General features: G+C 45.4%; 1 protein-coding gene across 1 annotated transcript; it reads left to right on the top strand.

Moving 5' to 3' along the window:
* The first annotated feature begins 4642 nt into the window (after positions 1-4642).
* On the top strand, positions 4643-8442 carry SLN (sarcolipin). The gene is made up of 2 exons (XM_061629596.1): positions 4643-4761; positions 7800-8442. The coding sequence occupies exon 2, from the start codon at positions 7896-7898 to the stop codon at positions 7989-7991; it is 96 nt and encodes a 31-aa protein (XP_061485580.1). The 5' UTR covers positions 4643-4761; positions 7800-7895; the 3' UTR covers positions 7992-8442.
* Positions 8443-14963: the final 6521 nt, after the last annotated feature.

Raw genomic sequence — 14963 nt, forward strand, 5'->3', positions numbered from 1 at the left:
AGCTCACAGGTACATTATTTCACTGATGTTGCTAATAGGCATGGGGGAGAAATTAGGTTTGGTCTGCATTTTAATCCAACCCTGCCTAATTCACACTTCCTGAAACTATATGCAAGTTGAAACATAGTTCTCCTTCAGAATTTGCACTTCTCCAAATTTTACAATGCAGTTCTCCAAATTAAAAATGTGTGCAAAAATGCCTATATTAGGAAAAGTGTGCATAAAAATGAATATCAGTGAAAATAACATACAAAATGCATTATATTAGGAAATCTGCTAGCAAAAATGAGTATATTAGACAAGATTGCATACAAAATATGAATATTAGGAGAAATATATGTTAAAAAACTGATGAATTTTCATGAAGACTTTTTTTTAAAGAAAAATTGCATACTGATACAATAATGTGGAGAACTGAATTAAAGACTGGGAAGTTGAGAAACTGCAAGTAATGGAAATGGACAGATTTGTCCATCTTTAGTTGCTCCTTGGATTATGAACAAGCTCTCTTCTCCCTCAGCAATTTTAACTGTTGCAGTCTTCTTTGCCCTTATTCTAAAGTTCTTCTGACTAAGGTAGCCACTTATGCATCACCAAAAGCAATGACAAAAGAGGGCAAGATCTGCATACTATTTGCATATGCTAATTTATATGTATGAATCTAAATTTATTAACAATTAATTTATATAGAAATACAATACATCTCACCATAGTGGGGAGGACTGTGACCAGGTGGAACTGTGTGCGTGGCTGCTCGGTTGGCTGTTTAGGTTCTAGCTGTTGATGGGCAGCTTCAGGGCTGCTTTTGATGGTTCTTCATCTTTAAACCAGACTTTAGACCAGACAGCCCTTCAAATAGAGGACACTCCTCTGTAAAGTAGGGCACTCAGCCACCCTACTTTCAACACTGGCATGAGGGCCTGCTGTAGGCTGTGTATATCCATGCATAGAGACGGGAAAGGGTGTGAGTTTGTTTTTTGCTCACCTGACACAAGATTAAAAGCTGATTTTCACACCTTATGTCTCAGGTGGACTTTCCCCCCCATTTCTTTCCCAATAACTTTATTCACTCAAATGATTAAAAAGAAAAAAGAAAGTTCCCTGTGCACAGCCCTGCTCCAGGGGAGAGGGGAATTGCTTTGGCGCGCAAGCCAGGCTACCAGCACTGTGTAAATCCTGCTTCTTCTCAAAACCAAAAGAACAGGTTCCTTCTGAGTCCAATGTGGGTGAGAAGATAATACTTCTGTGAAGAACATGGTGGGTGTACTTCCGTAGCAGACTCATCACTGAGGTACATCTGTGGAACTTGTGTTCTTACTATATATTTTTAAAGCATGTTCTTTGGGCATTTGACTGATTCTCCTCTGCGGAACAACATTATGAGGAGTTGAACTCTAGTTGCACAAGATTACATGGAAGGAATACGTGCTACTTGATGTCTGGCTAAAGAAGAATTTGTCACAAACTTGGTAATGTTAAATATAGACCAGTGCCTTAAGTTTGAATATGTAAGGCATGAGGAGGGAACTTGGGATGGGCGTTCTTTAAAGGTTACAGCATTTGAATGGAAAATAGAAACTGGCCAATGCTCTAGGTCCAGGGAAGCCAACAGGGTGCCTCCAGTTGTTGTGGGACTACAACAAGAGAGCATAAGAAGAGCCCTATTGGATCAGGCCAATGGCCCATCTAGTCCAGCATCCTGTTCTTACAGGAGTCAACCAGATGCCTATAGGAAGCCCACAAGTAGGACCCGAGCACAACAGTATTTTCTCCTCCTGAGTTTTCCAGCAACGGGTATTCAGACTCTTAGAGGTTTTATTACAATCAAGTGGTATATAAATCTGTTAAATAAATAAATTTCCTGCCTTTGACCATGCTGGCTGGGATTAATAGGAGTTGTAGTCCCACAACAACTGGAGGCACCCTGTTGGCTTCCCTGGACCTAGAGCATTGGCCAGTGGTCAGGGATTATGAGAGCTGCAGTCCACCAGCATCTGGAGGGGGCTGCCCTATCTTGCACTGTATGCATCTTGGAACATTGTATGGTGATTAGTCACCCTGTATTCAAAGTGCTGGCCTGGGGGAGGGGTAGAATCAAGAGGGCAGATCCAGGCACCAGTGGTGGCCTCTGGCAGGGTGCTGGGGCCTTTATATCTGCCCAAGGTTAACGCTGCAGTTCTATACATACTTACTTGGAGGAATATGTTGTAGGAATCTAAATGTAGCCATGCACAGGGGCTTCTTTTTATGTGCTGCATTTCAAATGGGTTGAAATGAAAACCTACTTTTGTTGAATTCCACAATCACCCTCTTGTTGAATTGCCTTGACTCTCCTCTTCATAACATACCTTCAACCTCCGCTACTCCAACTCCTCTCAGCTCCCTCCTGTGACCCCCAACTCCTTACCTAACCACTTAACATGGCTCTTCTTCTCGCAGGCTGGATAAATTTAAGAAGCATATAAGGTCAGCCTTTGATCCACCTTTCTTGGGGTTTCCCCCACTAACAGGAGGCCAAGGGAAGAGGATTGAATCTGCCCTTAACGCTATGTGAGGCTTTCAGGTTAAGGTTAGAAATCTGAATGTACAACAGCCATAGAGAAATACTTGCTTACTGGAACCTAACACTTTGACATCCTTGCTGCCTTTTAGAAGGTTCTTGGACATGATGGCTCCTCAGCTACACCAATGGCAGCTGAGGTACTAGGAGATTATGCATAAAGTAGGCCATACTTTAAAAGGATTTTTCAATCATCCATCACTACCACCCTGGTCACAATTTTTAAACAACAAGAACAACTATTATTATTATTACATGTATATTACATGCTTCTTCCCAAAGGAGCCCAGGGGGGCAAACCTAACAAAACAGCAACAACAAAAAAGCATTCTAAGAACAGTTAAAAGCATTCTAAAACCCAGTTACAGTTTAAAAACTTTCTTCCATCCAGAGATCTCCAGGTTGCAAGGAACAGTCCCCTTCAGCCATCAAATGCCTGAGTAAACAGAATGCTTTCAAATTTCTCCTGAAAGTCAGTAGTGATGGATACAGATGCATCTCAGTGGGAATGGCATTCCACAAATGGGGAGCCACCACTGAAAAGGCCCTGTCATGGGTCAGTGCCAATCAGGGTACCCCTGGTGGAGGCACCACCAAAAAGCATGATGTGCTTTATGGATGGTCCTTAGAATGGCCCTGCATCTGTGCACATGCTGATGAATTAAAGGGTCCAGTTTATAAATGTGTTCAACCTCTACTAGGTGGTCTTCTCTATGGTTCAATACAAAAGTAATGTCCTAAAGCACTTTCTGTTTTAAAAAGCAAAGAAGCATTTCCCACATTTGATGCAAACTTTTTTTTCATTGAAACAAAACAAAAATGGTCTAACGTAAGTTCCACAGGGCAGACATTTGTCTTCTGCAGACACACCAATAACACTATATATACATAAACATAGATAAATAAATAATTTTAGAATAAGTATCCGAGGAAACAGGTCCAGAGTGCGAACATCAAAACCCTTATTAATCAATACACATAGCAATCAATATATATCAGGGGTGTAGTCATCCAGGGTCTTAGTCCTCTTTATTTTTTTGGGAGCAGGGTCCCAGCAGCATCCCTATGTCTCCAGCCTCCTACAAACCAATCAGCATGAAAAGGGAGTGTGTAAGTCACTGAGAAGAGTCTTCTAATATGATTCCTTGTCCTTTCCTGCTGATTGGAGCCAATCAGAATGAAAAGAGGTGAGTGAGCCACTGAGAATACTCTTTTCAGTAGCTAACATTCCCAGAGCTTGGAAAAGTTACTTTTTTTGAACTACAACCCCCATCAGCCCAATCCACTGGCCCTGCTGGCTGGGGCCGATGGGAGTTGTAGTTCAAAAAAGTAACTTTTCCAAGCTCTGAACGTTCCCCTCTTTCATGCTGATTGGCTCCTAGAGATGTCTGTTGTTGTGGGAGAAGGCATTAGCAAGGATCTCATTCTCAACCCAGGAGCCAAAAAAGGTGTGTGTGGCTATGACTATCATGAAGGGACCTTGCACTTCTGAATTTGCAACTACACTACTGATACATATACAGAATATTTTAAATCCGATCCCTTTCTCTGTGTATGACAATAGTATTGTGTTACTTAAGACTATGCACAAAAATAATTTTGCTCCTGCTGTTCTAAACATAATAGGAAAATGGGAAACCAAGGAGGCTACTATAATCAGGACTGAAGACAGCAAACAGGTGGCTGCACTTATCAGGGAAACTGCAGAGAATCTGGAATGTATTCAGTTGTCAAAAGGCTGAGTAAAGTCTTGCCTTGATGATCCAGAAGAACACTGTATATCTCTCTGCCTTTGTGAACAATTCTCTGGTGTACACTCATGGCTTTGAAGCAGAATTAGCCTTAAAAAAAAAACCCCAAAACTAGGAGCTCCCTAACTTTGTTAAGAATTCCTGGGCATTCTAAAACTCGACTGCAGGAAAAAGTCCAAAGGTACTATGTAAATCAATACATATCCCTCCTCTCCCACTCTGCGCATAAATAGCCTGAGCAGAATTCCACTCATCAGCCTGACTCCTCTTAAATAGGCAACTGGTGACGTCATTGCTGTTGTTGCCAATGTCCTCCTTGCTCTCCTTCCTCTGGCTACTTTAGTCCCAGCTGGGGGACTGGGAATCCAGACTGCATTGGGAGATGAGGAGAAGCTGAGGAAGTGCTGGGTACCAGAGGCTGAAGCTCTGTGCTCCATCAATCCTCTTCAGGTAGAGCAAGAGATGAACTGTTTTATATGCTTAGATCTTCCTTCTTCAAAGATGACAGAAAACTTAAACATCCAGAGAGTGAGAAAAGTCTAATAGTTAAAACTATACAAAATATTGACTTCCTGATTATAGTGATTATGCAGAAAATGTCTAATTAAGTCCTCCTGGTTCTAACAATGTGTAATGCTGAATTTTCCTCAGTTTTTTTAATGTGATAGTATACTTATTAGTTATATAATGCTTGTTGGCTGCAGTCCTGAGCATTTATAGATGTACATGCACAATGCAGCTATTTTATCAGGATTTACCTGTTCCTTAACTATGGGCAGGACTATAATTTTACTGTCCAAGTGCTTTATATTGTCTTATTTATTCTCTCTGTACACTTGTAAAACAAGTTGCTATTATGCCCATTTTACAGATCAGGAACAGACACCAAGGAGATATGAATTGATTAGGGCCACTTATTAAACCCAATCGTCATGGTAGACTTTAACTCAGGGCTGCTAGAACTCAATGTAATATAATATTTTCAAGACCATGCTGATTTGATATTGCACGAAGCTGTTTTAACACAGTGGTCGATTAATAACTTGTGAGCTGGAAGACTCTGAACCAAATCTCAGCTCTGCTATGAATCAACTTAAAAGCCTTAGGCAAGCCTATTTCTCATCCTGAACCTTTCATCAGCAAAACAGGCAAAAAAATATAGTGGTCTACCTTACAGGGGTAGGCTTGTAATTCTTGTAATAATTACTGTGAAAATGTATGTAAAGCACTTTTAGTTAAAGAAACACTATTGAAATGTTTGTGTTAATGTATTTTTTAAAATATATGGTTAGGTTCTCTTACTGTATAATGTAACAGCACTAATAAAGTAATTTATAATAGTATTATTACTTGCAAGATGCCATCCTATGCACACACAGCTGGGATTAAGTCCCCAGTTCAGTGGAATTTAGGATGTAATCCAATGCACACTTATCTGGGAGTACAGCCCATTGAAATCAGCAGGACTTACTTCTGAATAAATATGCATAGGGTTGTACTATTGCTTTCACTAAAAATGCATAAGGTTCTTTATCCATGGCTTACCTAGAGAACTTGAAAAATTAAACAAAACACAAGAAGACCCAAACTGGCTGCAGTTAACTAAATGGAAACATTTGCTGCTCAGAATTTTTTGGAAATTGGGAGTGCAATCTCTTATGGGATCATGAAACTTCAGAAGAAGATTAGCACTTTTCAGAGAGGTAGGACAAAACCATTCTTAGAGCAGCAGAAACTCTATAACAGGAACAGTGGTTTATACCAATCATAAAGACAGCTGGAAAATGTATGATTAGGGGTGCCATTTCAGGACTTGGTGGAAAGGTGGGGGATAAAATTCACAGCAAGATTCAAAATCATGACTGTGAGCAAGTTCAAGATTACGTCGCCAAAAAGCAGTGCATTTTCAGAGCACTTGTTATGCCTATACTTCTAAACAACCAGTGAACTCCTGAGAAATGATCACATATGGTCTGTAACAGAGGGTACTTTCAGACTGTTGGTATTTTGCAGGAAGGATACAGGCACATACCAGAACTTTAGGTTTGTGCAATTAAAATGGATTAATGTACCTGGCAGCCATAAAGCGCAACAAATCTACATAGATAAGTATACATTTCTGTGTACTTGTATGCACTCAGGCGATAGATCAGCACTTCTCTTGTGCTGTTGGAGCCCCCAACCAGGATCCTCAGATCCCAAAAAGCACATCTGCACAGCTCCAAACTTTTGATCTTTTGTCAGAGTACATTTCTATGCTAGTGGAACAAGGAGACGGGGAAGAGATCCTCTAGTTTCTTTTGGCAACGATGAGGGCAAGGAGTGTGGAACAATCCCAAAATGTAATATATAGCCATGGGTGGTTGTACAGCCTGTAGAAGGAGGGAGTTGCCCTCCACACAAAGCAAGGCCATTGGTCCATTTAGCCCAGTGCAATCAACTGGCGTCTTTCTCTAAGGCAGGGGCGGGGAACCTTTTTCACTCTTAGGACTGCAATCCCTTCTGCTCAGCCTTCCAAGGGACAAATGCCAGTGGTGGGTGAGGCCAGAGGCAAAAGAGGGCAGGGAAACGAATGCAATTTTTACTTTGTATGGTAGGCTAGTTTCTATACACACTCACTCTAGGGTTGCCAGGTTCAGCAGGGCCTGAGACTGATCCTGTATCTTTAGGAGAAGAGAAAGTCAGCCACGTGCAGGTATTCTTGCAACATTGTAATGGGAAAAACCACAAGGTGGAATTCTCCCTTCCCCCTGCACACCTTTTAAAGATACAGAAGATCTCTTGGTTGCCAGGCCTGGCCTCCAAGAGGTCTTTTGTATCTTTAAAAGTTGTGCAGGGGGAAGGGAGAATTCCACCTTGTGGTTTTTCCCATTAGAGGGTTGCAAGAACACCTGCACTTGGCTGACTTTCTTTTCTCCGAAAGATACAGGATCAGTCTCAGGCCTTGAACCTGGCAACCCTAGTTCCAAGGGCCAGATGCAGAGGTCTGGAGGGCCGCATTTGGCCCCTGGGCCTGAGGTTTCCCACCTCTGCTCTAGGGTTTGCAATAGGGGTCTTTCTTCAGACCCGAAAGGTTCCCAGAATTAAACCAGGGACTTTACGCATGCAAAACATGACCTCTCCCAACCAGCTGCCTTGCATTGTGCTTAGTTAGTCATTTTATTTGTTAAGACCCTTAAGTCAACGGCTAACCCCTGTGTAGGTTAGTCATTTTGCTAAGAAAAATAACTGAGGGATGAAAAACAGTGGCTGACTAGGATAATCCAAATGGGATTCGCAGGATATATGAAAAGGGCCCTGAAGCACAGTAGAAATTGAAGAAGGCAATAAGCTGTCAGAGATACCCTTCTGCTATTTTTTTATCCCTTGCTTGTTCTAAAGGTTAGCAATAGAAATAACATTTACTTATAGTGGTAGAAATAGTGCTGGGACAGGTTTCTGATCTTCGTATGTCAAGTTTTGTTGTTGTTTTCCTCCTTGTTCTTTAGGGGAGGACAAGGTTGATCTCAAGGACAACCTGACAAAAGAGCTCTCCCTCAGCGTTCCTCTCAGGGCCTCAGCTCTTCCCTTGTCTGTTCCTGGCCATGGACCGATCCACACAAGAGCTCTTCCTCAATTTCATGATCGTACTGATAACAGTCCTCCTCATGTGGCTTCTGGTGAAGTCTTACCAAGACTGAAAGACTCTCTCCTCTACCCCTTGGGCTTCACTGAGGGATCTGTGTTTGGAGAAGGATGCAAATTCTACGATAACAGGAACGCTCCATTGTGAGCTCTATGTCTTTGTGTGAAAAAAATTGTAATGTATTTTTTTTTACTCTGAAATACCTCTTGCCTATATTCATCAAAATATTCAAATGGATCTATGATGATGCCAATTATGTAATTTAGCTACAAAGCAATGAAAGCACAGTGTATCCCATGTCCCCATCCTTCATAATCAATGCATGCATCTCATTTGGAGTCATGAGGGTGACTACAAAGTACCTTTCATGTCTGTCTGACTGTTTCCTGCCCCCTATTGTATAGCTTTCATTGTTTGAGCTCCATGTTTTCAGATTTATTTAGCTGAAATGTGGAAACTCTTCATTCACCCACTGCTGTCACCTGAATAAAGAATGGTGTATGATAGTCTTTTTGTTCTCCTTCATTTTCTTCTTGATGTTAAAAAAGCAGTGTTAGCCCATAAACAATCCCCCCCCCAAATCCACATTAGGACAATACCTTTATCAGGCCAACCAAAATGCCACAAAATCGCATGCCAGCTGCCACTACTGAGAAGGCCCTGCTTCTACCCTTTGTAGATGCTAAGTGGAATCTGCAAAATGGAATCTGGTGAGAGGCCCTTCCTGAAGGCACCAGAAGTTCTCATGTAGGGAGAACGTTTCCTGAGAAATGCTGGTTTCAGATCACTTCGTGCCAAATATACTTGGTTAATCATGTACAAACAGTGCAATCCTACAGATGTCTAAGATGTAAGCCCCATTAAGTGCAATGGTGGTTTCTCCTAGATAGGTGGGGTTTTGATTGCAGCCTGAGCTAGCTAGTGATAACCCACTCTGCAAAGCAATAGCGTAAGTAGAATAGTTCTAGGTTTATAACAATGTCTCACTTGTTCCTCACTAAAAATCTTTGGGTGTTTGGAAAGGGATTTACAGGGAAGGGCTGTGGGCGGTTCAGTGGTAGGGCACATACTTTACATGCAAAAGGTCCCGGGTTCAATCTCCAGCATCTCCTGGTTGGGCTGGGAGAGGTGCCTGTCTGCAACCCTGGAGGAGCCACTGCCAGTCAATGTAGCCAGTACAGAGCTAGATGGGATAATGGTTCCAACTTGGTATAAGTTGAAATTAAAAGAACTGGGCAAAGTAATGTGCTAACTAACTCAGGTGTATATATGTGCCACCCTGGGCTCCTGCCCGAGCCTTTCTAATCCATTTTTAAAAAATATTTTCTGGAATAAGGCAGCTTCCTATGTAAGCAAATGTTCCCACATTCCAGATGTTACATGTCTCACAACAAGGCCAAGTATAGGTTCTTGCATTACCTTAGTGCAGGGGGAACCAATCCAGATGGTTATCTTGGCGCCTTCCAGATGCTGCTGGACTCCAACTCCCATCAGCCTCAGTGAACGATCAGGGATTATGGGAGTTGTAATCCAACAACATCTGGAGGGGATCACATAGGCTACCTCTGCCTTGGTGGCATTGCATCTACCTGGACTGTTGTGGTATTGCAAGCAGACCCAAACCACAGGGTTAGAACCACCTGGGCAGTGCTTCTACATACCACCCCTTTCTTGTCAGTAGAAGAGGCACAAGGTTAAGCTTTACTTGCACACCGTTAAGTTTCTCATGTTACCCTTGCAGTGTTGGAAGGAGCAGCGTTGCGAGGAAACCTGAGAACCCAGCCCGAGACGGGACCTTTGGCCTGTGCTGAGTGAGAGGTCGCAATCTTGGCATCAGACCCTCCTATCAGGAGACGCTTCCATGGCTTCACTAACTCTCGCAGTTCACTTGCATTCCAAGGGAGGCATCTGAATCATTCAGCCACCTCCGGAGGATGGTTAGTTATCTGTTTCTGTAGTTTGTGAATCCCCAGCAAGTTACATATGGAAGACTCTAATCTTCCACATACCATGCCTATCCCACTTAAGCGTGTATGTCTTCATCTGGTATCATCAAATCTTCCCTCCGGCTTCGAAATATCCCCACCCTGAAACTCCTGTGTATTAAAGCAACTGTTTGAGGGCCTCCATAGCTGTGCATCAGCTTCCCTAAATTCTCCCCTTCAAGTGATTAAGAAACTGTGCAATTTGACAGGTTTTTTTTAATTGCTTCAAAGTCTGCATATAATAATGGAAGTGGGAAGTGGAGCACAGCTGTTTGACGCATGCCTTGCGGGACCAAACTACAGTAAGACTCAGCTGCGTGCAGTGGTGGCTTGTGCCCATTGGGACTGGTAGGGTGGAAAGCAGGGGGATGTGGAGCCAATGGCTAATGGCCAGCAGATTCCCCACCTGACTGGTTGGAAGCCAAAAGGCAGGCAGGTGGTGACTAGCTCAGGGCAGACTGAGGTTGGCACTTGAAAGCAGCCCCACTGGAAAGGCGTTCTCGGAGACTGCTGTTCTGAGCCAGGTGAGGAAGAAGCTGTGATGGCAGCACCGTTCCCTTCAGGTTGCTTCCCTCCTCAAAATGGATCCCTCTGATGTGTTTGCTTCCTGTGGGAGAAAGAGATGGGGGGGGGACTGTGGCTGCTTTTCTTTTGTCTTTTTTAAGATAACAAAAACAAATGAGGGCAACATGACATGTGCATCACACATAGGTTGGCCTGCATAGAACACTCAGCTGACCCTGCACTATTTTCCAGACATTGGAAGATGCTTCAGCTGATGTAGCTGATGCTGATCCTCAAGGTCCACATGTTGATTTGGCTATTATTACTTATGATATTTGTATCCCGCCCTTTCTCCCAGTAGGAACCCAGGGTGGATGTAAAAAATATGGTCATATCTATCTGTCAATCTAATATTTAGAAAAGGCAGTTCTCAAGATTTTGTCTCACATCAAGAAACAGACGCCAGGTGAGGGTCATGCAGGTGGCAGGTAGCTTGGCTCCCACTGAGTTCTTTGGGACAAAGTATCGCTCTGCCTGGAAAACGGTGGCTTATTGACAGATGGGAAGTTGGGGAGTGGGATGGAGAAGGGGAGGATGGGTGGATAAAGGGATGGAACTCCCCATCCCTTCCCCTCCCATAAAATTCAACAAGCTAAGGTTACCAGAAGATCCTCTGTGGCGCAGAGTGGTAAGCGGCGGTAATGCAGCCGAAGCTCTGCTCATGGCTAGAGTTCGATTCCAACGGAAGGAGGAAGTCGAATCTCCGGTAAAAGGGGTCGAGGTCCACTCAGCCTTCCACCCATCCGTGGTCGGTAAAATGAGTACCCGGCATATGCTAGGGGGTAAAGAAAGGCCGGGGAAGGAACTGGCAAACTCACCCCATATATGGGGTCTGCCTAGTAAACATCGCAAGATGTCACCCTATGAGTCAGAAACAACTCGCACTATAAGTGCGGGGACACCTTTATCTTTACCTTTAAAGTTGCCAGGGCAGGAAGAAGATAAAGCTTCAAGTCACCCTTTTTTACTTTTCCCTGTATAAATGACTGTTTGACATCTCCTTAAGCCTTAAATAAATAAATAAATAAAATAAAATTTTATTTCTAAGCCGCCTATCTGGCCGAATTAACGGCCACTCTAGGCGGCGTACATAAAAAAAATTAAAATACAACATATAAGTACAAATATAACATCAGTCTCTAATTAATCCACCCCCCACATCTTTACAAACTAAAACCAGATTACCCAGGAGTCCCGTAGGCCCGCCTAAATAGCCAAGTTTTCAATCCTCGGCGGAAACCTACCAAGGAGGGGGCATGGCGAAGGTCGTATGGCAGAGAATTCCAGAGGGTGGGAGCCACAATCGAGAATGCCCTCTCTCTGGTCCGCACCAGCCTAGCTGTTTTAACTGGTGGGACCGAGAGAAGGTCTTGTGAGGCTGATTTCATCAGGCGGCATATTTGGTGATGCTGGAGGCGCTCCTTTAGATAAACTGGACCGAAACCGTGTAGGGCTTTAAAAGTTAACACCAACACCTTGAATTGGGCCCGGTAAACAACTGGTAGCCAGTGTAGATCTTCTAGTACTGGAGTGATATGATCCTGGTGACGGCTCCGCTTTATCAAGCGTGCCGCCGCATTCTGTACCAGCTGCAATTTCCGGACCGTCTTCGAGGGTAACCCCATGTAGAGCGCATTACAGTAGTCTAAGCGAGAGGAGACCAGGGCATGTACCACACGTGGGAGCAGATGGACAGGAAGGTAGGGTCGCAGCCTCTGTATCAGATGTAATTGATACCAAGCTGCCCGGCTCACTGCCAAAACCTGAGCCTCCATGTACAGCTGGGAGTCAAGAATGACCCCGAGGCTGCGAACCTGGTCCTTTAGGGGCAATCTTACCCCATTCAACACCAGGTCAATATCTCCTAACCTTCTCTTGTCTCCCACAAGCAGTACCTCGGTCTTGTCGGGGTTCAGTTTCAGCCTATTACTTCCCATCCATTCACTTACGGACTCCAGGCACTTGGAAATAGTATCCACAGCCAACTCTGGTGAGGACTTAAATGAGAGATAGAGCTGAGTGTCATCCGCATATTGGTGACACTGCAGCCCAAATCTCCTGATGATGGCCCCCAGCGGCTTTACATAGATGTTAAATAGCATGGGAGAGAGGATAGAACCCTGTGGCACACCACAATTGAGAGGCCAAGGGTCTGAAACCTCCTCTCCCAATGCCACTCGTTGGTGCCTGTCTGAGAGATAGGAACAGAACCACCGTAAAACCGTGCCCCCTATTCCTATTACCTCCAGGCGATCCAAAAGGATACCATGGTCAACGGTATCGAAGGCCGCTGAGAGATCCAGGAGGACGAGGAATGAATGTTCTCCCCTATCCAACGTCCTCCTCAAATCATCCACAAGAGCGACCAAGGCTGTTTCAGTGCCATGTCCAGTCCTGAAGCCCGATTGGAATGGATCTAAATAATCTGCTTCCTCCAAGTGTGTCTGTAGCTGTTTGGCCACCACTCGCTCGATCACCTTGCCCAAAAATGGTAGATTGGAGACTGGACGAAAGTTGTTCAACTCATGGGGATCCAAGGAGGACTTTTTCAAGGTGGGCTTTATTACCGCCTCCTTGAGGGCAGATGGCAGTGCACCCTCTTCCAAGGAAGCATTTACCACTGCCTTGATCCCTTCGCTCAGTCTCTCTTTGCAGCCCACAATGAGCCGGTGGGGCAAGGATCAAACAGACAGGTGGTCGGCCTCACAGTAGAGAGCACCTTGTCCACTTCCTCAGAGGGAAGAGGCTGAAACCGATTCCACCAGACCGGAATGCAACTGGCCATCTCTGGCCCACTGCCTGTGTCCACGGCGTACGGAATCGTGCTCTTCAGGTGCTCAATTTTATCAGCAAAGTGTTTGGCAAATGTGTCACAGGAGGCTTTAGAATGCTCCAAGGGTTCCTGCGCAGCTGGACCGACCAGGCTTCAGACCACTTGGAACAACCTCCTGGGACAACACTCTGCGGATGCAATAGAGGCAGCAAAGAAATCCCTCTTTGTTGCTTTTGTTGCCACTTGGTAGGCAGCTATTGCTGCTCTAACCAGTGTCCGATCGTCTTCGGAGCGAGATTTCCGCCACCGGCACTCTAGTCGTCTCACCTCCTGCCTCAGACCCCGTAAGCGTGGTGTATACCAGGGTGCAATCTGAGTTCTATTCAGGGGGAGAGGACGTTTTGGAGCCACCCGGTCTATTGCCCCGGTGATCTTCCTATTCCTCTCTGCCACCAGGGTTTCGACCGGGCGACCTTCTGACAGCTCCAAGTCTCCCAGCGCATTCAGGAATCCCTTTGGCTCCATCAGGCATCTGGGACGGACCATCCTAATAGGTCTCTTTCCCCTGCGGAGGGTGTGCAGCAATGAGAGGTCAAGAGCATGACCGGCTACATGGGTGGGCCCAAAATTACTAAGGTGCAGTTCCCAGGAAGTCATGGTTTCCATGAAATCCCAAGGAGCTCCTATGAGAGCCGCCTCGGCATGCAGGTTAAAGTCCCCCAAAACCAAAAGGTTGGGGGAGAGAACCCGCACGCCCGAGACAACCTCGAGCACCTCGGTCAGGGAGTCAGCTGTGCAGCGGGGTGGGCGGTACACAAGCAGAATCCCTAAACTGCCCTTAGGGCCCAACCTCCAGTACATGCAGTCAACAAACTTGGTCTCGTGGAGAGGGAGTCTGGCAAAACTCAAGGACCCTCGGTAGATAACTGCCACTCCCCCTCCCCGCCTACCAATCCTTGGCTGCTGCACGTACTGGAAACCGGCTGGACACATGGCCTCAAGCACAGGAGCTGAGGCCTCATCCAGCCACGTTTCCGTAATACACAACAGGTCTGCGTTCTCATCCACGATCATGTCATGGATGAGCAATGTTTTCTGTACCACAGACCTGGCGTTACACAACGGCAGTCGAAGGTTGGATGGAGTCGTACATCCCCCAGTTATCTTCTGGTGGTGAGCCGGCCTGGAACAGGGGATGGATATTATGCATCTATCCCTTGTTCCCCGAAAATGGCCTGGCCTGCTCCTCACACCCCTCCAGCATCTGCTGCCTAGCCTCTTAATATCTTAATATTGTGGCTTCCCACCCTCCCCGCAGGAACCCTCTCTGATATGCACATGTCCCCCTCTCACCTGGGACTTGAGCAAAATCCCCCACCCCCAGACAAGTCCATGTAAAGTTGTCAAAGTGCTTCGCTGTCCTCCTCCCTTCACAATCCTGTTCTTCCGGAGCAGCCGGAGTGGCCATGTTGATGATACTCTCTCTCCTCCTCTCTTCTGTGTCTAAGTCACAAGGGACAGGCAGGCAGCGCCCTAACCCACTGCTCCATGTCCTCAACCAGCCAACTCCCACACTCCAGAGACACCTTCCAGTGGCGACAACAAGGTCATAGTGGCAACCGGAGATGGAGAACACCAACGGCCACCGAGGGGCCCGGGCACCTGCCGAGCCGACGCCCCCCAATCCCCCTTGTCGGCACAGGCC

Source organism: Rhineura floridana, chromosome 5 (assembly GCF_030035675.1).
Source record: "Rhineura floridana isolate rRhiFlo1 chromosome 5, rRhiFlo1.hap2, whole genome shotgun sequence".
In the NCBI taxonomy this organism is placed as follows: domain Eukaryota; kingdom Metazoa; phylum Chordata; class Lepidosauria; order Squamata; family Rhineuridae; genus Rhineura; species Rhineura floridana.